Genomic DNA, 23,464 nt, shown 5'->3' on the forward strand with positions numbered 1-23,464 from the left:
TCGGGGTGCCTGTGTCTGCTACAGTGCTTGATTCCCCCCAGAGCTAGGCTACACTTAGGGGTGCTGCTTTGAGGCTAGTGGATTGTGAGGCTGGGGGTATGCTGGGGAGACCAAGTTTGTCTCTCAAGGGGGGTGACTTCTGGAGATGAGGGAGGGCAAATCTGTTTTACGACCAGGAATATGACTCAGGTAAGCCCCGGCAATTCCTCCCACCCCTGGTGTGGGTGACACTCTGGAACCGCTGTCCCTGCTGGGCTTTGGGAAGGTCAGCGTTGAGGCCGGAGGGTAGGAGAGAGCAGAGCTGGGCCTGGGAGGCCAAGGGCTCAAGGCTGATGGGCATGTGGGGATGGGTTTCAGAGTTCTGCATGGAGACCTCAACCCCCGGCCTTCTTTTTTTGCTTCTGTACTGTACTCTGTCCCCTGTGCGTCCCTTACAGGTCTTGAACTTGTTTGTGTGTGTTTTGGGAAGGAGCCTGAAGAAAGGGAGGGGGGAGGGGAGGATCCCGGGGGGAGGGGAAAGCTTGAGCTGTTCTGTCTGCTTTCTTTGAGTTTGTCCCCAGTCCATCTCTCACTGTCCTCTCTGTGCCCAGCCTCTCCTGTCTGTCTGTCTGTCTGTCTCTGGGGAGGGAAGGGAACGGGGCTCCCCTGTCCCAGGCCCTGATCTTTGCCGTCATGTCCCCCCTGTTTCCTAGTCCTGACCCTTTTCCAAGCCAACCCCCAGCCTAAAGACAAGTGTGTCCTGGACATGCTGGTCTGAGGGAGGAAGCTAGCCCCTGCCCCACTCCTTAGAAGATGCTCTTGAAAGAAAGGCAGTGCAGGCTCCTTTCCACAGCTTTCAGGAAGCGTCTAAAAGGAAACTCACCTTCCCTCCCCTGTGCAGCCCAGCATAAGGAAGGAGGAAGGGGATGTGTGGCTAGAGGGGTGTCCAGGACTCCTGCTTCCAAGCCCTCCTTGGCCTCAAAGGACAGCACCTCAGCCACAGTCATTATCCTCCAAGCCACCGGCAGAGGGCAGGAAGCTGGACACTGCCCTTGCTCCCCACCCTCCTCGGAGCCACCCCGGCTGCCTCTTCGGTTCCTAGTGGGGGGCAGGCAGCCCCTGCCTCACCCCAGGTGCCTCGTGCCGGCCCCCCTTAGGCCAACCCCTCCTCTCAGCGATCCCAGTGGGAGATGGGCAGCCCCAGGCCGGGCACACGGTGACCCTGCCGTCCCCCCTCTCCCCCCTTGCAGATCCGGAGCGGAGCAGCCCCCCCATGCTCTCTGCAGACGATGCCGAGTACCCTCGGGAGTACCGGACCCTGGGGGGCGGGGGCGGAGGCGGGGGCAGCGGGGGCCGGCGCTTCTCCAACGTGGGGCTGGTGCACACGTCGGAGCGGCGGCACACGGTGATCGCGGCCCAGAGCCTGGAGGCGCTCAGCGGGCTGCAGAAGGCCGATGCGGACCGCAAGCGCGATGCCTTCATGGACCACCTGAAGAGCAAGTACCCCCAGCACGCCCTAGCCCTGCGGAGCCAGCAAGACAGGATGCGGGAGCAGGTGAGTGGGGCCAGGCTGGGGAGGGGGTGTGACTTGCGCTCCCCTGTCCCCAGGCTCATACTGATTCTGAGAGGCAGGCGTCTGGGGCGGAGGGGGAAAGCGGATGCCCCGTGGCTGTGGTTGGCCTTTTCTGGAGCCTGGGGAGGAAGGGGGTGGGGGCTCAGCACCCAGACCTCTGCCTGCAGCGCTGGAATTTGGAGCATGGGACTGGACAGAGAGAGCCCAGCCTCTAATCAGGCCGTTGGACTGAGCAGAGGAGGACTGTCTTGGAGAGACGAGAGTGCGGTGGGGAGGGAGAGGGACAGCCTCGTCGTGGACTGAGTGTTCTGAGTCTGAGGGGCCATCCAGCGGTGGAGTTGAGACCTTGGGGTCGGCACCTCTGTGATATGGCCCCTAAGGGAAGGTCAGGCCTTGGGGGCTTCAGAAGGCTGGGTCTCCTGTGCCCCAGCCCTGCAGGAACAGAGTCCAGAATTTCTGGGGCCTTTTACCTCCTCCCTCCTCCCCGACCCCGTTCCTTCCCCCCAAGACTCGCTGTGTGACTTTGAGCTAGAGGACTCCCCTCTCTGTGCCTTGGTTTCTCTCCTGTTATCAGTAGGGCTTAGACGGGAGTCAGGGCTCCTGCCTCTGGTCCAGGACCTGTCTCCTTCTTTATGGGGTGCGAAGCTTCCTTTGTAAAGCTCTCCTTGGGTTCCTGGAGGCATCTCTGCATCCAAGTATGCCCTTCTCGTCCGTAGGAAAGTTCTTTCTTGGGATTGGCCTTCTACTTACAGGCCCACATTGGTAGGGGCCTTGACAGCTGCAGCACGTTGACCGTTGACCGTTGAGACCCAGGCGTTGTCCACTCTGGGAGAAAGAGCTGAGGGGAGGGGGGTTCATCCCATCAGCATCCGTTCAGTCAAGCCTTGGGGTATCCGTCCCTGCTTTTGCACCCGCCTGGCTGTCTCCCTTTCCAAGTACTGCGGGGTGTGGCTGGGGAGGGGGGAGAGTGTGCCCATCCCCGTCCTCACTGTAGGGAACAAGGACACGTTGGTGCATTTCTGGTACCTTATCTGCCCCTGAGGTCACCTCCAGTTCTGTCCGGAGTCCTCCCGGGAGCAGAGTTCCAACTAAAATAAGGGAGAGTTGCAGAAGGAGATCTGGCCCTCCCCTCAGGGGTCCCTCTCAGTGGATTCCTTCTGTGTGCCCTGGCTTAAGGGGAGGGGACAGGGACCTTTGTGATCGAGATGGAGCGAAAGGATGGTTAAACTTAAGTATAAGGGGCACAGTCAGTTGGAAGAGGGTTTGGAGTAGGGGAGATCAGGTCGACCGGCCTGGTCAGGGAAGGCTTCCTGGAGGAGGAGGTACCTAAACTAGGCTTAGAAGGATGAAGAGGGTCTGAATAGTCCTAGAGGAGGAGAACGCTGTTTTAGGAGGTAGGGAGATGGGAGGTGAGCATAGGTCCGTGCTGGTTTGAGGACTGGCATAGAGGTCCAACTGGCTGATGCAGAGGGCTCGGGGTGGGAGGCAGTGAGAGGTGTGGGGGCCAGATGGTGGTGATTTGGGGGGGCGTGGCTGTTTTTGGATGGTGAATAGGAGGGGACAAGAGGGAGTGGCTGGAGGCAGGGAAAGGAGAGGAGGAAGAGAGTGTGTCTGGGAGGATGAAGGGAAAGGGATGGGGTGGGAGTGGGGTTGGAGGGAAGATGAACAAGGCTTGTTTGCTGCCTGGATCCAGGGGGCAAAGACAGAAAAACCTGGGTGACAGGGACATGTTGGTGCCTTGGGGGGAAATAAGAGGGATGGGAGGGAAACGTTTGGGGGAGTGGGGGACAGGAATAGGGGAGATGAGTTTGAGGAGGGGGTAGGGGTTTCCCGCAGAAGTCTATTAGGCACTGAATACACAACTCAAGACTCTGAAGGGACCACAGCTTCAGAAGGGAGCTTGAGCACGATGTGGGCAGCAATGGAAGTGGGACCCAGGGTAAGCCTGGTCACCAAGGCAGAATGGAGTCTGAGAAGGGAGAGGGCCCATGACAGATGGGGAGGGGGAACCAGAAATGTCCTGCCTCCCTGAGGAAGAGGACAAAGGCCCAGCAGGAGGGCCCCCTGCACTTCTGAAGCCTGGAGGGATGGGAGAGAGAAACAGCCATTGGGACCGGCCAGGATCTGTGGGACTGGAGGGTATCAAGAGCTCCTTTCTCGTGCTGTGGTGAGGTAACGGCCAGTGTCAGGGGTCGAGGAGGTTGGAGGTGGTGAGGGAACGGGACCCCTGGGCTGCAGATCTGTCTGGGGAGGTTTGGCCAGAAAAATATGAAGACAGCCGGCATGGCGCCCTCGAGGGGCAGCGGGCCTGTAGGCGAGCATGTGGGCATGTTTGAGGGCCTCCTATGTGTCTGGGACATTCGCTGGCACAGAGTAGGTGCTCAGTAAGTGAGTCAAAGCACGGCCGCTCACTCACAAGTTCATTCCTTTATTCATTCACTCATTCATTCCCTGCCTTGGGGAGTAAGTGGGTAGTATCCACGGCTGTTTCACTTACATTGAACGCTCGGTGCCTAAGCCTAGCTCTGGCTCAGTACGTTAGTGGGGTGACCTAATGAGGGACGATGACTTTGAGGATGTCGAGGGCCCGGAGGAATCAGGAGGGCATGGGTGTCGAGGCCTAGGTGTGGTGTGGGGGAAGAAAGGCACCTCCGGGAGGTGGCGGGGGGGAAGCGGTTCTGTCAGGACAGAGGCACACGGGGCTGAAGGCCCTGGGGAATGGTTCCCGACAGCTTCGAGGAGGGGGCGGTGAAGAGCTGGAAGAAAGGTCAGGCGAGGGACAGCCCCCTTGCAGAGTGTCCGGAGAGGCAGTCAAGAATTGAAGGCAAGGACTTCAGCAGTATCCGTTGGGGAAGGCCTTGCCCTGGGCTCGAAGAGCCCCCAGCCTGACTGGAGAGAAAGACCCGGCAACAGGCCCAGGGCCCCCGCATAGAGACCCAGCCTCGTAGGGACTAGCCAGTGCCGCAAGGTCCCCCTGCGGGGTGAGCTGTGTGCCAGACTTGCCCCAGGAATGCCCTCCCCACCCCGTCACAGTCCCCCAGCGGCTCCTGCCCGCTCCCCCTAATGGGGTGTCCCCCGCTTCGCACACACAGGTCGGCGGCTGGACCGTGGACCCCGTGTGCCTCCTCAGCTCCCTCTGCTCCCACCTCCATGGCGACTCCGCCCCCTCCGGGGCTGGCCAGCCGGCCCAGGTGAGTCACCCGCCTCCACCCCACCCCCCAAACCCATGGCAGACTTGGGCTTTGGGGAGGATAGTTTTTGGAGGGGGGATTTCCAGGATTTTAAGTTTGCATCCCTTTCTCTTACGTAGGAGCCCGCATTCTCAGGAGGCTCCCGTGCCCCGTCCTCTCCCCGTCATAGTCTAATTCCCACTGCTACCTCCCCAAACCTGTGCCGAAGTTTGGCTTTGGGGAGGGAATTGTTTTGAGGGGGAATAGTCAGGTTAAAAAACCTTTTTTTTAAAAAATCCTTCTCTCCTTAAACAGGGGTACCGCTCCCCTCACCCCACTGGTTTTCAGGAATCTCTTGTGCCCTGTACCCAAGTCCCACCCCCACTGTGGATCAATCATCTCGTCCCTCTATCCCCACCCTATCCTCCATCTCTGAGCAGACCCAACCTTCCCCTGATGTCTCACCAGCAGGAAGTTCTCCATGATATCTCTCTCCCACACTTCTTGCTATGTCCACTGCTTAGTTTCAAAATGTGAAGAGGACCTTGGCCTCTAGCCATTTGTTCTGAACTGATTTCCTGATTCTTCATATGCCTCAGTTTCCCTGATGGGAAGGTGGACAGGGGCGCCCTGGGACAGGATCCTAAGGGCTCAGGCTCCCAGCTCAGGCCTGGACATTGCTGTGGGAGAAAAACAGTCATCTGAAGCCCCAGAGGGGAGGAGGGGGCCAGGGAGTCAGAGTTACAGCAGGTCAGGGGCAGCCCTGAGGGGGCCTTGACTTGAGGGTGGCAGAGGAGGTGTAGTGGCAGAGAATCCAGTGAGTCGCATGGGTGCCATCTTCTCTTCCTTGCAGACCCTGCTCCCCCTGGAGAGGGGCAGCAAGCCTTGACTTTTTCAAGAAGAATTAGGAGAAGGAAAAATGTGACAGTCTAGGAAAAAACAAGGCTCCAGAGCAGGGTACTTTTAGCTGTGTGTAACTCAAGTCCAGCAAGAGATTGGCATGCTTGGCATCACTCACAGGGCACCCAGCCCACTTCCTTTCCCAGCTCTTGGCCCTGTACTGACGGAACTTAGGGAACAGAGATGTGTCTGTCCCCAAGGCTAGATGGCAAGTGGGATGGACTCATCTTGAGTGGCCACATGTGCGGTGGAGGTCAAAGTGGGGCTAGGACAGGGATGGTGATGAGGCAGAGGACGCGTGAGCTCCCTGGATAGAGCAGATGGAGTGTCTCGAGTTGGGGTGATGGAGGGAAGTGAGGCTGGACTTGGTGAGCTCTGAGGTCCCAGGTTATGGGGTCCCAGGCCTGTCCACATCTGGAATCTCCTCTGATGGAGGAAAGAGGAGAGCTTGAAGGGACCTTCACCCCAGGGCTCTGAAGTACAGAGAGAAGTGGCTGTGCCCAGGATCTTGTCATCACTTTATACTTAGTGCTTATCACACTTCCTATTCCCCATGGCTGGGTACGAGGCTCCTTTTTGTAAAGTGCAGGACCAGAGACGTTCAGCAAATGCGAGTCACACAGCAGAGCAGGATCAGAGGCCACGGAGGAAATTTAGGCGTCCTAGGCCTCCCAGACTTGGCTGGGAATTGAGTCACGGGAGAGCTAGAACGGAAATGGTGCACAGCCGAGACCCAGGTAGGGAGAGACTGTAAGCTCAGAGAGTGGCCGGTCGGGAGGCAGGCCACTGTCCTTCCCCCACCCCCCACCCCCTAGGCCAGACCGTCGGGGGTTGGGGCCTGAAGAAGACCCTGAGAGGGGACCGGAGGCCAGACTCCAAGCCACAGCCCTTCCCCCCGCTTCCACTAGGCTGTCTAACCTCCCTCCCTCCTGCTGCAACCCGAGTCCCGGGCGGCGGGCCGGCGTATCGGGTGACCGCGGCGACGCAGCCACCAGCCTCCGCCGTTCCTTGGCGGGGCTGCGCCGGCGGGGCCGCGCCGGGGAGGGGGCCGGAGAGAGGATGCGCACGGCGGCGCGCCGTGCCGCGCCAGGTGGAGTCGCGGTTACCGGGGCGACCGGGGCCCGGGCCGGCTCGGCGGCGGCGGCGGCGGCGCCTCTCTCATTGCAGCAAAGGGCACCGGCGGCGGGGGCTGCGGAGGCGGCCGGGGGAGGGGAGAGCCCGGGCGGGTGGGAGTAGGGGGCTGCCCTCCCTCCCCCGCCCGACGCGCGACCTGGGGCTGAGAGCCCCGCGTATACACCTGTGGCTGCAGGTAAGGGGGAGCGGCTGCGGGGGCCGGGGTACCCGCCTCGGGTTCCGCGGGGCGGGGACACGGAGATGGGGACCCTTCCCACGACTCCGAGGGGCGGTCTGGGGGTGGGGGGCTCGCAGGCCGTTGCGGTTCCGGATCCCTGAGAAACGCCCCCTCCCCTCCCCCATCTCGTTCTCAGCCTTCCGCAGGGGACCGGCCCCCACCCCGAAATGCGGCTGGCGCCCCCTCCCCCAGCCTCAGAAAGTCATGACCTTTCCGGGGTGCGCCCTTGCCCCCCGCTCAGCGCGGGTCCCGCCGCAACCCCCCCTCCCCAACACACACACACTGCATTGGGAAGGGGTGGGAGGTGACCGTGTCGACGGGCACACAGGGGAGAGGGCCGGAGTAGTGCACGTGCGTCGCGGTGGGAGGCTGGCGCCCTCGGGGGGCGTTAAGGAGCCCCAGCCTGGCGGGGGCAAGGGAGGGGGGAGGCGAATGTTTACGTGGACGCGTGTTCACAAGAGTTGAAAGGTGGGTGTGTGCGCCGGTGCACGCAGAGCCAGGGGACTAGAGCGAGGGTGCGACCCATAGGTTGCCCTCCCTCTCCGAAGGATGCGTCGTCGTCCTCGGGGCTCGAGGTCAGGGAGGGGTCACGCACTCACCTAGCCTACAGAGGACGTCTGCCCAGGGGAGGGGAGAGACCTCAGCTGGCTGGGCTAAGGCTCCCAGGGGGCACGGCCCCGCCCTCCCAGCACACTGCGTGGGGGAGAAAGGACCAGCTGCAGGGGGGAGGGAAGAACCCCACCAAGGGCGCCTAGGGTGGAGGAGGGAGGGAGTTAACTCCTTAGCCCCCAGAGGGCAGAAGCTGTTTCCTCTTCTCAGCAGGGAGTTTGAGGACCCCCTGGCGCTGCTTCCTTGGGTCTCCAGGAAGCTCCCCGTCTCGCGTTTCTAAAGCCTGGTCCCTACAGAGTGGATGGGTTGGCTTCCATCTTACCCTCCTAGAACACCTCTCATTTTGCCCCAGCTCCTGTAAGACTCTTCCCTACAAGTGATTACCCGGAAGGGCCTCTCCAACTCAGCCCTTTCTTTTTTTCACTGTCTCACTGTCCTCTGGGAAGGTGAGACACCCCTCTCTGAGTATGGGGGAGGGAGACAGCTTTGCCCTAATACTGGAGGTTTTCACTTGGGTTGGGGAGCCAGACCTCTCTTGGGCCCTTCCTCCCCTCTGCCCTCCTTCCGGGGGTTTCTGGTGCTGGGAAATTCCCAGGGAAGAGACACGGAAGGCTGAGCTGTACTGGGTGCCAGGAGATGGAAAGTGATGCCAGACAAGAGTATGCAGAGATACCCCCTTCCACCTGTGGCTGGTCCTGTTTTCTTGACACTCATTCATGGCCAAATATTTGTTGAGAGCCTACTCTATACCAGGCACTGTGTGGGGCAGGACGGGAGGAACAGACACCCAGGAAGAGGGTGAGGAGTAAAGGGTGCTGGAGATTGGAGGAGGAGCGTCCTACCTTAGCAAACAGAGGAGCCCTCGGCTCTTAGGCACCCAAGGCTGTCCCGTGGGTTTAACACCCTGGAAAGAGACAGAGACGGGGGATAGATGGCATCCCTGAGGACCTCTCCCTGCTATGGTTTTTCCCCTCCAAGGACACTGAGTTGCCAGGAGACTCTGGTGGGGCCAACGTGAAGGAGGATCATCCTTCCCACTTTCCGAGGTGACGGAGGGGCAGGATTCTGTGTACTCGACCAGCCAGCGCCCAAAGTCCCAGGACTCTGATCTCAGCCTCACTCCAAGTTCACCAAGCACAAAAACAGCATCTCTTCCATCTTTACCCTCTAGTGGGGCTTGGCTGGCCTGTTCTGTGGCACTGGTGCCACCCAGTCCTCTCCCCTGGCCCCAGCTACTGATCCCTCCTTTCCAGGTCTGGCTGCCCCCTGGATGTGCCAGCGTTGCCTGAGGCAGGCGCAGGTTGAGGGCCTATAGCTAGCGTGGCTGTAACCAGGCCCCATCCCTGTCCCCCTCCCAGAGACATGAGGTGGGCCCCAGCTGTCTGCACATGCTGAGTCCGATGTGTTGACATTTGGGGCGGGGGTGGGGGTGGGGCATCTTCTGCTCTTGAATCAGGAGTTCGCCTACCTGCCACATGATGTCTGACATCACAGGCATGGTACAGTGACCGAGGTGGCCAGAGGCACCATGACCTGGCTAGTGGGAGGAAGGAGGGATGAGACTTCTCTTTGTATGTGTGTGTGCTGCTTTGTGTGTCTCTGCAGCTGGTGTGCGTGTATGTGTGTACATATGTGTGAATGGGTATCCATCATGTCTCTGTCTGTTTCTGTGACTCCCTAGGGGCCAGGGGGGCCTCTGTGATTCTGCCTGTGGGAGTGTGTGTGAACAGGTCAGTGTCCTGGGCGGCCAGGGGTGCATGTTTTGTATGAATGGGGTTGGTCCACGTATGAATAGCTCCGTCTCTGAGTTTCTGTTTCTGGGCTTGTTTCTGACCATGGAGGGCTTTTCTCCAAGTGTTTGTGTCCCTTTGTGGGCGTGTCTTTGTTGCTCTGGGTGTGTTTGTGGCGATGTCATTATTGGAGGATGTCTGCGCGTCTGTACGCAGCTCTCCGTGTGGGGCCTTGCAGGGCGCTGTGGGTGGCCTGTGTGTACACGGTGTGATGGTGGTGGTGGATGAGGGACAGCGGCCTTCTCTGCAGAGCCGTCCATCACCACTGGGGCTGCAGACATGACTCTCATCATAAACCTTCCCCTGCCCTCTGCCTGGCTCTGCCTGCCCTGCCCCCCACCCCCTGCCATCACATGTCCACTCCCTCTGCTCTCCTTCCCCTCCCCAAGGCCACAGGCAGCCGTGGCTAGAGCCTGATACTCCAGTCCCCCACCTCCCCTCCCCTCAGCACCTGTGGGCATCCCCTGACACCCAGGGGGTGGCATGTGTCCCTAGGTAGTTCCAGGCACTGGCTAGGGCACAGACTTTGCTGTCCCCTTCCTCTGCCTGGCATGTGACTATTTTTTGCATCTCTTGGAGCAAATGCTGGGGGGAGAGGAGGGGACTGTGGCCCAGAGGGGATGGTCCTGGTGAGTAAACCTCTTCATCCTAGCCCTAGCCTGGCATCACCCCCACCCTAAAGATCCGAAGCCTCCACCCCAGCAGGGACCCTCTCCAACTCCTTTCCGCCACTAAAGTATTCAGGCGGCACAGGACACCCCGCCTGTGGTGTCCTCCCCCCATCAGGGACCCTTGGTGTCACTCTCCTCTGCCAGTGGCTCTGAGGCCTAGGGTATCTTGTTTGCTGGTGCCAGGCACCCCAGGGCCAGGCCATCTGCTGCCTCTGTCTTCCTGCTGAGGCTGGCACCGGTCAGCAGGGTGCCCTCAGCTTTGCCAAGAACCAATCCGGCCTCCAGGCCACTCCTCCCTTGTCCTTAGCCATCTGGAGGGGCCTTCTGGTCTCCAGGGAAGGCAGGGTGACTGTAGGTTATTGTGAATGAGGAGGGACCTGAGGCCCCCATTCTAGGGGAACAAGGAGCCCTCCCCTCTCATCTGTTCAACCACAGAACATTGCCGACACTCCCTTGCTGTCCATGGCTCCCCATCCATTGCCCAGTGCGGTGGGGTGACGGGCATCTGTCCACTTTCCCTGTAACCCAGGTCCATCATGTTACACAGGCCTCCCTGCCCTGGGCTTGGTCCCCTGCCTCCCTCTTCCACTCCCTGCCGCATCAGCCCTCCTGGGGTCCAGTCCCATCCCACTCAGTTTCACACAAATGCTTTCTGCTTGTCCACCCAGTTAAGTCTCAGTTCTTTCGCTTGGCATTTAAGGGCGCTCCTCTGGCCCCAGGCCCTTCTTCGCAGCCTAACCTGTTACTTTCCCAGGCCCTGCGCCCCAGCCAAACTGAACTGTTCCCTCAACACACCCTGCACATGCCTCCCCAGGCCCTCTGCTCAGCAGGCCCTTCCTCCCAACCTCCGGCTGCTCATTTTTTAAAGACCCACCAAAAATGTTCATTTTTTAAAGACTCACCAAAAATGCCACCTCTTCGGGGAAGTTTTCCCTGGCCGGCCACAACCAGATGCCATTTCTCTGACCCTGCAGCTCCAATTCAGCTCTGCCAGTGTCTCACGTGTTCCCTGTATCATGGTCATCTGCGTCTTTTCCTGCCTGTAACTCTCTGAGGACAGTTACTGTGACTAGGTTACGTGGCTTATAAACGTCTGGAATGATGGTTCTCCCCTCCCCCAGCAGCAGGCCTGGAGCCTGCTCAGGGCCATCCCGGGCCTCCGTAGAGAATGGGATGTACCAGGCATGGCTTCCTTCCTGTTCCTGGGAGGGTGGAGGGCCCACGTCCCAGGGCTGAGTGCTGAGCGCCAAGGGTCTCTAACCTGCCCCTGGCCCTACTCTCTCGGAGCCCAGCGCCCCCGCATAACCATCTCTTCTCTTATTTCCATCAGCAGCCAAACTACTGGAGTTTCAAGGTCAGTGTGTGGTGCTTCTGCGTCCGTGACAACCGCATGTGCTCTCCCGCCCTTGCCCCTCCCTGCACATGCTTTGCACAAAGTTGTGCATCTGCAAGGGACCGTCTGGTGTGGGTGGTGGGTCTTGGGACTGCAGGCTGGGTCTGCTGCTTTGAGAGAGCCTGGGTTCGCCTGCCAGGGGCTTGTGGATCCAGTGTGGGAGTTTGTGCCACCCCTGCTGGCTATCTGGGCTGGGGATGCTCAGGCTTCCCCAGGACGTAAAGAGCATTTGGGAATGAGAGAGGCATTTTCCCCAGCCTGGAGGGACTGCTGGCTCCAGGGGAGGGAAGTGGACCCCGTGATCTTATTGAGGGCCTTGTTCTCTGAACTCAGACTTCATCTTCCAGGGAGGCCCTGTGACTATAATGGGCCCCTCATCCCTTTCTTACTTTCCACTATGGGGAGCTGGCCAGTGCCAGGCAAGAGACTCACAGACTTACACCCCCAAACCCGTTGCCCAAGTGGAGGGCTGGGCTCAGGGATGGTGTCTTCCTGCCTCCTCTGGAGAGTTTGGACCATCCACAGCTGGAGAGATGTCTGTCCCCTCCAAGGGCATCCTGTTGACCCCCAAGGGAGCACGCTCCTGGACCTCCTCTTCTCTGGCACCAGGCTCAGAACCGAACTGAGTTAGACTGCTGCTTGCATCCTGGAGTCTCCGGTCCCTCAAATCCTGGGCATCATGACAGGGGGTGGGAGGTATACATCCCAGACTCCCCCAGTGTCTTTTTTTTTTTTTTTTTTTGCGGGACGCGGGCCTCTCACTGTTGTGGCCTCTCCCGTTGCGGAGCACAGGCTCCGGACGCACAGGCTCAGCGGCCATGGCTCACGGGCCCAGCCGGTCTGCGGCATGTGGGATCTTCCCGGACCGGGGCACAAACCCGTGTCCCCTGCATCGGCAGGTGGCCTCTCAACCACTGCGCCACCAGGGAAGCCCACCCCCCAGTGCCATCTTGCTCCAAGCATCTTGTTTGCATGCATCCTCCCAGAGAAAAGTTCTTGAATCAGAGAATCACAGAATTGTAGAGTCGTGGCATCAGGCATATAGCCTTTTTGAAGGAAGCAGTAGAGCGTAGTGGTTCAATGCACGGGGCCAAGGGCCAGGCTGCCTGGTGGTGAATTCCAGTCTGCTACTAACTAGCTGGGTGACCTGGGGCAAGTTACATAATTCTCTGAGCCTTGGTTTCTCCTCCATAAAATGGAACAGTATCTACATCATAGAGTTGTTGTAAAGGTAGAAGAAACACGAGACTGCATGTCTTTTTTTTTTTTTTTTTGCCGTACGCAGGCCTTTCACTGTCGTGGCCTCTCCCGTTGCGGAGCACAGGCTCCGCGGCCATGGCTCGTGGGCCCAGCCGCTCCGCGGCATGTGGGATCTTCCCGGACCGGGGCACAAACCCGTGTCCCCTGCATCGGCAGGCGGACTCTCAACCACTGAGCCACCAGGGAAGCTTGAGACTGCATGTCTTAAGCACAGTGCCTGGCTCATGGTAAGCCTTAACCTCATTAGCTATTAGCATCCTGGATACCGACTTGATTCCCAACTCAGAATCACCTTGGGAACTTGTCAAACCCCAGGCTCCAAGCCCCAGAGATTCAGATTTAGTGAATGTGGGGCACTGGAAAGAGTGTTTTTCAAAGCCCCCAAGTGATTCTGTCCTAGCTTGCAGACAGCTTTTGGGAATCTCTGATCCTAGTCGGACTGCCCCACTCGATTCCGTCTGCCTGATCTCTGACCAGGAGTCATCGGTTCCTCACTGGAGCATCTCCAGGGACCGGTGCTCACTGCTTCCCATCTTTGGAGAAGCTCCGCTTAAACGACTGTCTTGTTCTCCTGCCACCTCCCTCTAGTCAGGAAGTCCTTCTGGATGACTCACTTTTTTTCTGCTCTGTTGTCCCAGCCCAGGGCTGGAGAGACATGCTGATGGGCTTTCTCTCTTCTCAAGAGGGTTTTCTACAAAGGCTGTGAGAATGGAAAGGTGCCCAGGAGGCCAGGATGGAGACAGGAACTGGTGGGGCAGGGAATGTGGGCATCTCTTCTCGCAGGGTTCCCTGGGCTGCCTTCTCAGTCCCTAGGATCCCTGCCCCTCCTTCATTCTGGCCCCTGTTCCATCTTCTTATTGGCAACTCACTTGTGCCCCCCAGGCACTGTGGCCACCCGCTACTCTTCATCCCTGCTAGCTGCCTCATTTTGCCTGAATTCTGTAGCCCCTCATCCATACTAGCCTGGCAACCACTGACCTTCCAGTTGCCTGGCAACCTCATGACCACCAGACCAGGCCTGGTTCCCCACACTGGGAAGAGAGAAGGGCGTAGGCCGGCACTGGTGATCAGCCTAGAAGTGAGCTGCAGGGTCCAAAGTCTGGGCACAGGCATTCCCCCAGTGGGTCCAGTTGCTACGCTGCCTCCCTCCTCCCCAGAACCATGCCCACCCGCTGGTCAAGGCATTGTGCTTGAGGCTGGATGCCTGCTAATGTCCCCAAATCTGACCTGCTATATCTCCTAGCCCTTGAGGACACTTTGGGGACAGCTGGGCACACTGTCCATCAGAGGAAATGCTCTCTCTTTTCGAGACTGCTAATCCGACTGGAACATTAAATTGAGTTAATATGAAGGTGGAGATTAATTAGGGGTTAATCAGGACTTGGGGATGGAGGGAGCTGAGGAGGAGAATAAATACTTCCTTTTTAGAGATACTTTTACTGTTTTTAAAAAAATTATAAAAATGATACATTCTGATTGTGCGAAGTTCACCCGGCGGAGAAATGTATCAAGTGGAAAGGGAATGCTCTTGTCTCAAGCCCAAGATAACCAATGTTAATTGTTTCGAATGACTTGTTGCTGTTGAAGACAGGCACTTTATTTTATAGAAAAATACAATTGGGCAACATGATTTTTTTCTTGATAACATGTATATGTGTGATACATCTAATATATATATAATGTTACATAACAGGGAATGATGTAGATATGATTCAGTATCTTTCTCCCTTAAATAGATGGGTTTCTGACAGCAACCAGGTTTGAGGGGAGGGGCTGGGGCCCTGAGTGACAGCCCCAGCTTTCAGCCCGAAGTAGGCTCTTGAAGTGCAATTGAAATCAGGGTGTCCCCTCTCCCAAGGAGAGAGTAATCGAGCTGTCCCTGGGGCAGGGAATGGTCACTGGGTGACAGCCTTCCCTAGCCCCAGCCAGATATCACCCTCAGCTGTGGCTTCAGGGCAAGGGGCTGCTATGTTGGTACTGGAGGAGGCTTTTCTGGGAGGCTAGCCAGGCAGGTTGGCTGTGTGGCAGCATGTGCCATGCAGGGAGGGGCTGAGGCCTGGCACTTATGCCATGTGCTCGTGTGGGCTGAGCATGTGCACTGCATGTACTAGGCAGGTAGTCTGTGTGAAACTGGGGTCCACCTGGCTTTGGGAGGCTTGGGGTGGCTCTCCCAGTCACTCTAAGTCCAGGACATTGTTCCCAGCTCTGTGAGGGCCCATACCTCCCAGAGCTGGGATCCTGGGGTCCCTAGCTCTCTGCTTTCTCCCTGCTTCCCACCCCCACCCCAACCCTCTGAACTGCACGAACGATAAGTTCATCGCTCGAGAATCCGCCGCTTAATTAATGTCTGGAACTAATGCCCCAATTTGCTCAACGATTCTGCGGCTCACCTCGGTGACAAATTTGTGTTGTTGTTGTCCTTTGGAAGCTTAAAATAGCAGGCGTGGCCGTGGCTCCTGCTCAGATGGTTTCTTGTCTGGCTTCCCAGGGTGCCTGAGTCCTTTGCCCACTCCTTACCTGCTGGGTGTCCCGGGGAGGCCAAGGCCCCAAGAGGTTGGGGAACTCTCCTGCAGCCACACAGCGAGTCTGGAATCCAGGAGACCCTCCGGGGTGTGTGTGTGTGTGTCTCACTGGCTGGCTGGCTGGGGCTCCCTGGGCCTGGATGGGGGCAGTGGGCAGAGTGAAGGGGTCATTCCTGGTTCCTCTTGCCCCGCCCTGCCCCTGCAGACCCGCAGCTCGCGCCACACTCAGGGAGCCCAGCCTGGGCTGGCAGACCAGGCGGCCAAGCTGTCGTACGCCTCGGCTGAGTCACTGGAGACCATGTCGGAGGCGGAGCTGCCCCTGGGCTTCAGTAGGATGAACCGCTTCCGACAGAGCCTGCCCCTCTCCCGCTCAACCAGCCAGACCAAGCTGCGCTCCCCAGGTACTGCTTGTCCATCTTCCCTCCAGGCTACTGGCTCCTCCCTCTTCTCTGCTCACCCTGGAACCCTCTCCATCCCCTTTATCACTCCCTCTCTCCTCAACCATCTTTCTAGTAAGCCTCTGGCTCCCTTCCCCCATACCCATCTTCCCCCCCACCCCATCCCCCCAGCAATCTCCTCCCCACAGGGCCTCTCCCTCCTCTGCGGCTCCCTTCCCAACTTTCCTCCCCTTCTCTCTTCCCTCACTTCTCTCTCCCTCAGCACCCCCTGCCCTATCCCTCTCTCTCCAAGCCTCTTCTCTCCCTTAGGCTTCTCTCTCACCCCCTTCAGTAGCCCCCCCCTTGCCTTCATCCCCTCCCTTCTCACCTCTCTCCCCCAAAGCAACCACTCACTCTGTTTCTGCCCCACCTGCTCCTGCCCCCAATTCCATTTCCTCGTCCAGACTCCAACCTGCCTGGGGGCGAGGAGGTGCCTTAAGGGGCCGGCAGCATGAGGAGTGCCTGGGTGCACCTGCACTCCGGGGCGGCATCCGGCCTCAGACCCTGCCTCTGCGGGACGAGCGCGGCTCCCCAAGGCTCCCCGGGCCGCCGGCGTGGCGTTGATAGCGGCCCTGACCGCGAGGGCGGCGTCTCCTTCGCAGGGGTGCTGTTCCTGCAGTTCGGGGAGGAGACTCGGCGCGTGCACATCACGCACGAGGTCAGCAGCCTGGACACGCTGCACGCACTCATCGCGCACATGTTCCCGCAGAAGCTCACCATGGGCATGCTGAAGTCGCCCAACACAGCCATCCTCATCAAGGACGAGGCTCGCAACGTCTTCTACGAGTTGGAGGACGTCCGGTGGGCGTGGCCCCGGGGGGGGGATGGGGTGGGCCTCCCCATACTCCTCCTCTGAGGGGGGTTCGACGCCGCAGGTCATTCCCCAGGCCCCTCCGGACCCAACCTCAGCCCTTCCGCTCTCCTCCCGGAGCCCTACCGCCCCGCCCCCTTCTTCGGTCATCCCGGCCCCACCCCCTCCCTTTAAATCATCCACCCCTGCTGATTGGCCTTGGCTTGAGCTAACCTGAAAATGGCTCGTGAGGCCGAGGAGGTGTACGGGGTGGAAGCTGTTGAGTGTGTGTGTGTTGGTGGCAGGCAGCCCGAGGCACGAGATCCACTGGGCAAGGAGTTAGGAAGGGGCTGGGGATCGTGGCCCTTCTTGGCCACCCCTCTTCCGTCTGCCTGGAGTAGCTTCCCCTCCTCGTCACACGGCTGGGGGTTGGTGACCCTCTGCCCCCCTCCCTCCCCCCAGGGACATCCAGGACCGCAGTATTATCAAGATCTATAGGAAGGAGCCACTGTACGCCGCTTTCCCTGGCTCACACCTCACCAACGGGGACCTCCGGGTATGGCTGGGGAGGCCCCGGGCACTGGGGAGTCTGGGCAGATGGGGTCCAGGAGCACAGAGTCTAGTCACTTGTCACCAGGGACAGCTTTGGAGAAGGGAATGTGGAGGCTGAAGCAGAGGGTGGCCTCCATTAATTGTGGAGTCATGGAGGAGTCCTTCCCCTCATCTGCCACTTTCCCCTCTTGTCCGATCAGATTTCCCGAAGCCGCCTCTAAATATTCTAGGAGACCTCTCTCAGGAACCACCCCTTACCTTTTCGCTTCCCGTCCCCCACCATAGGGTGGGCTGGGGGTCGCTCCTCTGGTGCCTCTCCCTCCACCACTTCTTCCTCCGTGCTGGGAGCCCTGAAGGGAGAGGGGCCCAAGATGCAGCAGGAGGGTGGGAAGGCAGAGGACAGAAGGGACTTCCTTAGCGTCAGGGGGGAGCTGCTGGCTCCTCAAGTAAGAAGCAAGGGATCCCCCTTTGTGACCAGCCCTGTGGGGTTCGGGGGCTGTCTTCTGCGCAGAGAGAGATGGTGTATGCGTCGCGGGAGTCGTCGCCCACGCGGCGCCTCAACAACCTGTCGCCGGCGCCGCACCTGGCCTCCGGTTCGCCGCCGCCGGGGCTACCGTCGGGGCTACCGTCGGGGCTGCCGCCGGGCTCGCCGTCGCGCTCGCGCCTATCGTACGCCGGGGGGCGCCCGCCCTCCTACGCCGGCAGCCCCGTGCACCACGCGGCCGAGCGGCTGGGAAGCGCCCCCGCCGCCCCGGGCGTTAGCCCGAGCCCCAGCGCCATCCTGGAGCGGCGCGACGTGAAGCCGGATGAGGACCTGGCGGGCAAGGCGGGGGGCGTGGTGCTGGTGAAGGGCGAGGGCCTCTACGCGGACCCCTACGGGCTGCTCCACGAGGGCCGCCTGAGCCTGGCCGCGGCCGCCGGCGACCCATTCGCCTACCCGGGCGCCGGTGGCCTGTACAAGCGCGGCTCGGTGCGCTCACTCAGCACTTACTCGGCCGCCGCGCTGCAGTCCGACCTGGAGGACTCGCTGTACAAGGCGGCGGCCGGAGGCGGCCCGCTCTACGGCGACGGCTACGGCTTCCGCCTGCCGCCCTCGTCACCGCAGAAGCTGGGCGACGTGGCTGCGCCCCCCGGGGGCCCCCCGCCGCCGCACAGCCCCTACTCGGGGCCGCCCAGCCGCGGCTCGCCGGTGCGCCAGTCCTTCCGCAAGGACTCGGGCTCCTCGTCGGTCTTCGCCGAGAGCCCCGGAGGCAAGACCCGCAGCACCGGGGGCTCCTCGACGGCTGGAGCCCCCCCTCCCGAGCTCTTCCCCGGGCCTGGGGAGCGCCCGCTCGTTGGGTTCGGGCCGCCTGTGCCAGCCAAGGACACGGAGACCAGGTGAGGGACGCTGGCGAGGCCCGGGGCTGCGCGGGTGGGGTGGGGAGAGGGGACACGGCAGAGTCCGTGGCAGATTGTGTCCTGGACTCTGAGACCCGGGAATCCTTGTAGACCCGGAGCAGCCTTGAGGGGTCGCCAAGAGTATCTTGGCCGTGGCAGGGAAGGCACTGGAAAGACGTTTCATCTGCAAGGCCTGAGAGCTGGACGAGAGGGTCCCAGACAAGGACCCTGGAGACCTGGGTTTGCATCCGGTCCCTGAGCCTCAGTTTCCCCAACTAAAATTGAGGCTGAAGTAGAACTCTTTATTTAGTAGTGCTTTTCCTGCTCAGACACAGAATGTGCCGCCATGAGAGCTGTCCAGCACAGGGCCGGCTGAAGTCCACTGGGGAGGGGGTGCTGGTAAGAAGTGGGGATGGGGAGAGAGGCACATTTCTTTAGGTAGCCTCCGAGCTGGGAACTCTTGTCCATCATTCAGCTCCCTGCTAAGGGTGCAAGGCTGGAGGAGGTAACCAGGGCACTGAGCTGCCCGCCTCTGCCCTCAAGCAGCACTGCTAAGAGGTGAGAAGAAACGGTTCATTCGCACAGCTTTCTTGTGGCCTGTGTGCCAGGCACTGCACTGGCCACTGTTTATGCCAAGCTGAGCAAACACGGTTCCTGCCCTGCCTAGTGAGGGAGACACAGCAAAAAATACTTGTTCTTCCCTTGGGAGGGTGTACTCCTCAAGGCTGTTGGGGACTCTGGGACGGCTTCAGAGAAGAGGGTAGGGAGGAGGGCATGCCGGCAGGGGGAATACATGTGCAGAGACCCAGAGTGGCCTGGGTGGGGCCCATTAGGGAGCCGGTGATGAGAGATGAGTCTGGAGAGGGAGGGGCTGACTATCAGACGGGGAAGGGCCTTTCCAATGCTGGGGGTAGGCTGTGGATCCTTAGGCAGTGGGTCCCTTTGAATTGTCTGTGTGCTGGTGGCTGGGGAGGGAATGGTATTTCCTCTAATTATCCATCTTAGGAATGGGGCGCTGGGCAGGAGGGACCCCATGCCCAGAGATGGGGTTGCTCAAAGCCACCGTCTTCCCCAGGGAGCGCATGGAGGCCATGGAGAAGCAAATTGCCAGCCTCACTGGCCTGGTGCAGAGTGCCCTACTGCGAGGTTCGGAGCCAGAGACCCCCAGGTGAGGTTCTTCTCCCAACACCACTGCCAAGGCATGTGGTTGGGCAAGAGGGAGGGAAAGCGAGCCGCAGGAGCCCTGGGCTCAGCTCTGCCAATGTCTCATCATTTTGCCCTGGGTGAATCGCCTCCCTTCTCTGGGACTCCATCCTGAGATCAGGGGACTGGAGGAGTTTATGTTAAGGTCTCACCCAGCTTTGACAGTCTGGGGCCTGGACCCCCTGATGGCCATCTTTTCCCTGTGCCACAGTGAGAAGATTGAAGGCTCCAATGGAGCAGCCACCCCCTCAGCACGTGAGTGACCCTTCTCCCCTCCCCCACAGGTTCTTGCCCTCTCTGAGCCTCAGATTCCTAATCTGTAAAGTGGCTACATCACCAGGCTTCAGTGGATAAATGAGTAGTCACCTTAGACCAAGATGCCTTCGCTCCGGCGCTTTGCTCCTCGCAGAGGGCTGACCACTAGTTGGGGCAGGGAGCCAGAGCCACGTCTCTCTGTGGCTGCTGTGTGGGGTCAGGAGTGGGGAGGACTTTACCCCAGGCTCACGATTTATTCCCTTTCTCCCGTCCTCGTGGTCCCTGTCTGCAGCCTGCGGGTCAGGCAGCCGGAGCAGCGGGGCCACCCCAGTGTCCGGCCCTCCCCCGCCCTCGGCCAGCAGCACGCCTGCGGGGCAGCCCACTGCCATCAACCGTTTGCAGATGCAGCTACACCTGCGTGGCCTGCAGAACAGCACCAGTGACCTGCGCAGCCAGCTTCAGCAATTGCGGAAGCTCCAGGTACCACCCTCTCCGGGGCCTCGCCCTGTATGTAGTAACACGCTTCCTCAAACCCCGCCCCGCCAGAACCCGCCCACGAAACTCCTTCCCGCGAGTCTGCCCCATCCCAGGGCCCTCCGCCGCTCACTGGGGTGCTCTCCGAAACCCTCCTCGAACTCTGGCCACCTCGCTGAGTCTCTACTCCCTCGCCAAGCCCCCATCCCTCGCCCGGGTCCCCCGCACTGAGCCCTCTTGCCCCTTTCCTTAATCCTCACCGCTCTCCTGAAGCCCCAGTCCACCTCACTGAGCCCCCTTCTCCGGTCAGTATCCCTCAGGGCAGTCCCTGTCCCTTCCTGCCCCGCATTCTCTACCCCCTCCCCTCGGGCGGAAGCCCTTCCCCCAGATCCCCTCAGCTCTCCCTTCCTGAGCCCACACAGTCTTCCCGGGCCTGCCCCGCCTGGCAGATGGTCCCACCAGTCAGGAGCCTGGCATCGCTGTGCCCGCTCCTCGAGAGTATCCCAGGGCCCGTCAGGTGAGAATAATGAGTAGAGACAGGCTGGAGAGGGGGCAGAGAGTTGCCATCTGGGCAATGGGTAAGATCTCGCCCACCCCCACCTTTGCCCCAACTCGGCCTCAGAACTCGGTTTGCCCGGCCCAGCCACGGAAGCTCTATCAAACCCCAGTGCTTGAGTCCTTCATCGAAGCCATAGCCATGCAGCCGCAAGGTGGGCAGGGCCCTACGTAGGGCCACCCCTTGCCCCCCAAATATCCGCTACCCCGTTCTCCTGCCTCTATATTTCCCCAGAATGAAACATTGTCCTCCGCCCCCCACCATCTTACCCCCTCGCTGCAGCTAACCGCCACAGCCATGCAGCTGCACCTTCTGCAGGGCCCAACTTGGCACTCCTCCCTCCACTATCCCAGGCCGTTCTCCTCCTGCCTCTATTCTTCCCCAGAACTAAGCCCTCGGCCTGTGCCCCCCACCATCCCACCCTTTCACTGCTGCTCACGGCCACGGCCGAGCATTGGTATCTTCCGTGGAGCTTGCCCCGCGTCGGGCTCTCCTCTGCCTGCCTCCTCCTAGCCCTCTCCCGGCTGCGCGCCTCCGTTCCCTCCCACCCCCGTCCATCGGTCCATCTGCTTCCCGCAGCTACAGAACCTGGAGTCTTTGCGCGCGCTGCTGAAGGGCACGGAGGCGGAGCTGAGCATGCGCGTGTCGGAGGCGGCGCGGCGGCAGGAGGACCCGCTGCAGCGGCAGCGCACCCTAGTGGAGGAGGAGCGGCTGCGCTACCTCAACGACGAGGAGCTCATTACCCAGCAGCTCAAGTGAGGCTGGGCCCAGCTTTGGAGGGAGGGCTGGGGGTGCGGCCTGGGTGGCCGGCAACCTGGTTTCACGGCTGAAGGGAGGCGAAGCTCCCTTCCTTCTGAATCACAGGTGACGTTCAGAAGCCTGATTTCCTTCTTCTCTGTGGCCTGATTTCTCTGTGACCCACAGACCTTTGACCATCTGGCACAATTGCTGTTTTCTTTTTTTCTGGCTTGATGCCTGCTTTTGCTATGTTCTTGCTTCCTAACGGTCCACAGTCTGGCTTCCCCGTGGCCTGCAGCCTTACTCTCATGCGTCCAGCTGCCCGATGTCACTCTGCCCTCTGCCTGCGTTCATTCTGGCCTGTGACCCGTGCAAACTGACCCTCGAGTATTCAGGTGGAGCTTTCAGGTGTGGCCAGCTTGGTGCTGACCAGTCACAGTTGCCACCACTCCGAGTCTCTGATCTCTGAGACCAGGTATAGCCAAGGAGAACCTTCCTCCCATCCTAGTGCAGCTGAAACAGGGCTCCAGGAAGAGAGAACACCCCACCCCCAAATGCTTAGACATGGAAGGGTTAACAGAAGGCGGTCCTCGGCTCCGAGTTTAACACATGGCTGTCTGGCCAAGATTCGATTGTCTGGCACCACTGAAGGGAGAGGCTGCCTGCCGCTGTCCATCCACTGAGTGAGCAGCCCCAGCCCCCCTGCAGCCTTCCCTGGTCAGTCCCTGGGGTCTGAGACAGAGGCCCTGCTCCTCCATCTGGTCTCCCTCTTGGTGGTTCAGGGCACAAGGGGCCTGAGGTCCAGCTCCAACACTGAGAGGCTGTTCGATCACGATAGATTTTACCCTTCTCTGCACTTCAGCTTCCTCACCTGTGCCCAGTAGTAAGATTTTCGCAATTCTTCCCAGAGAGGACTTGGATTCTAGTGGTCAGCGACTCGGAGCCAGGGAGGCTGCTCAGAGGAGCCCAGCTTTCTCACCAAGGTCATAATTGGCTGTATCACTTGCAAGGGGCTACTTGAAAAGGGTCCCTGCTCCTCAGTCTTGGGCTCACAGCCTATAAGTACACGTGCTTTTCAGTGATGCACAGGGCAAAGATTCTCATGACCCCTTGTGGCTGAGATGAAATAAAGGGCCATCCCACTTGGAAATAAGCTGGTGGCAGCCACTGCATCACCCCTAGTGTGACAGCTGAGTGAGTGACAGCTCTTGTCACATCTCCAAGTAGACGGATGGCTGCCACCCCCTTACCCAGGGAATTCCATTTACCCAACTTTCGTGTCCCCTTTTTGCCCCTTTTTATTCAGCACAGAGGAGCGGGGTTGGAATTTTCAAAAGGAACTTTACTGAGACATTAAAGGAAAATAAAAGGAAATATAAAAGTACAGAGGCAGAAGGGATGAAAGGATGTATTTATGCTCCTGTCATATGAGTGTCTGGTCCTCAGCTTCCTGGGGGCCTCAGTTCTCCAGGAGGACACAGACTCCCTACCCGCTGCCCTGTTATCAAACCCATTGCTCAGACTGCTCACTTGAGAGAGCTTGGGGGCTGATACATGCTTCTGGCAGGATTCTCCATCTACTTCGAAAGGAGTTCCTGCCTTTTTTTGGGTGGGGCCTGGGCTGCACAGCAGCACGGCAGTGGCTTCGGCTTGGCCAGGGGGACGTCCCTGCCCAGCTCCCACAGCCTCCTGGCGTTAAGTCAGCCAGCAGGCCCGTCCTTACCCCTGCTCTGGCTGCAGCCCCTGTGCACTTGCTCTTGCTCGGCTTCACTCTGCCCCTTGCTTTTGCCCTGGCATCTTGCTGGAAGTAAAGGCTGACTCGGTGCTTCACTCAGCTTGGCTCACTCACCTGTCCTTCTAGCCA

At 59.8% G+C, this 23,464-nt stretch overlaps 1 protein-coding gene across 2 annotated transcripts in view; it reads left to right on the forward strand.

The window, feature by feature from the left end:
• The window catches only part of SRCIN1 (SRC kinase signaling inhibitor 1), a gene marked incomplete at its 5' end in the record, with an annotated part of 66,629 nt that overhangs the window by 22,301 nt on the left and 20,864 nt on the right, over positions 1-23,464 (forward strand). For both annotated transcript variants that reach the window (XM_081219171.1, XM_081219172.1), the window contains 11 exons: positions 1,230-1,534; positions 4,645-4,743; positions 11,374-11,397; positions 15,424-15,619; positions 16,258-16,456; positions 16,908-17,001; positions 17,509-18,374; positions 19,450-19,542; positions 19,789-19,832; positions 20,125-20,312; positions 21,442-21,617. In XM_081219171.1, the coding sequence (XP_081075297.1) occupies positions 1,230-1,534; positions 4,645-4,743; positions 11,374-11,397; positions 15,424-15,619; positions 16,258-16,456; positions 16,908-17,001; positions 17,509-18,374; positions 19,450-19,542; positions 19,789-19,832; positions 20,125-20,312; positions 21,442-21,617 (2,284 nt within the window). The remainder of the gene's footprint in view (positions 1-1,229; positions 1,535-4,644; positions 4,744-11,373; positions 11,398-15,423; positions 15,620-16,257; positions 16,457-16,907; positions 17,002-17,508; positions 18,375-19,449; positions 19,543-19,788; positions 19,833-20,124; positions 20,313-21,441; positions 21,618-23,464) is intronic.

Source organism: Mesoplodon bidens, assembly GCF_964165515.1.
Source record: "Mesoplodon bidens genome assembly, chromosome: 19".
In the NCBI taxonomy this organism is placed as follows: domain Eukaryota; kingdom Metazoa; phylum Chordata; class Mammalia; order Artiodactyla; family Ziphiidae; genus Mesoplodon; species Mesoplodon bidens.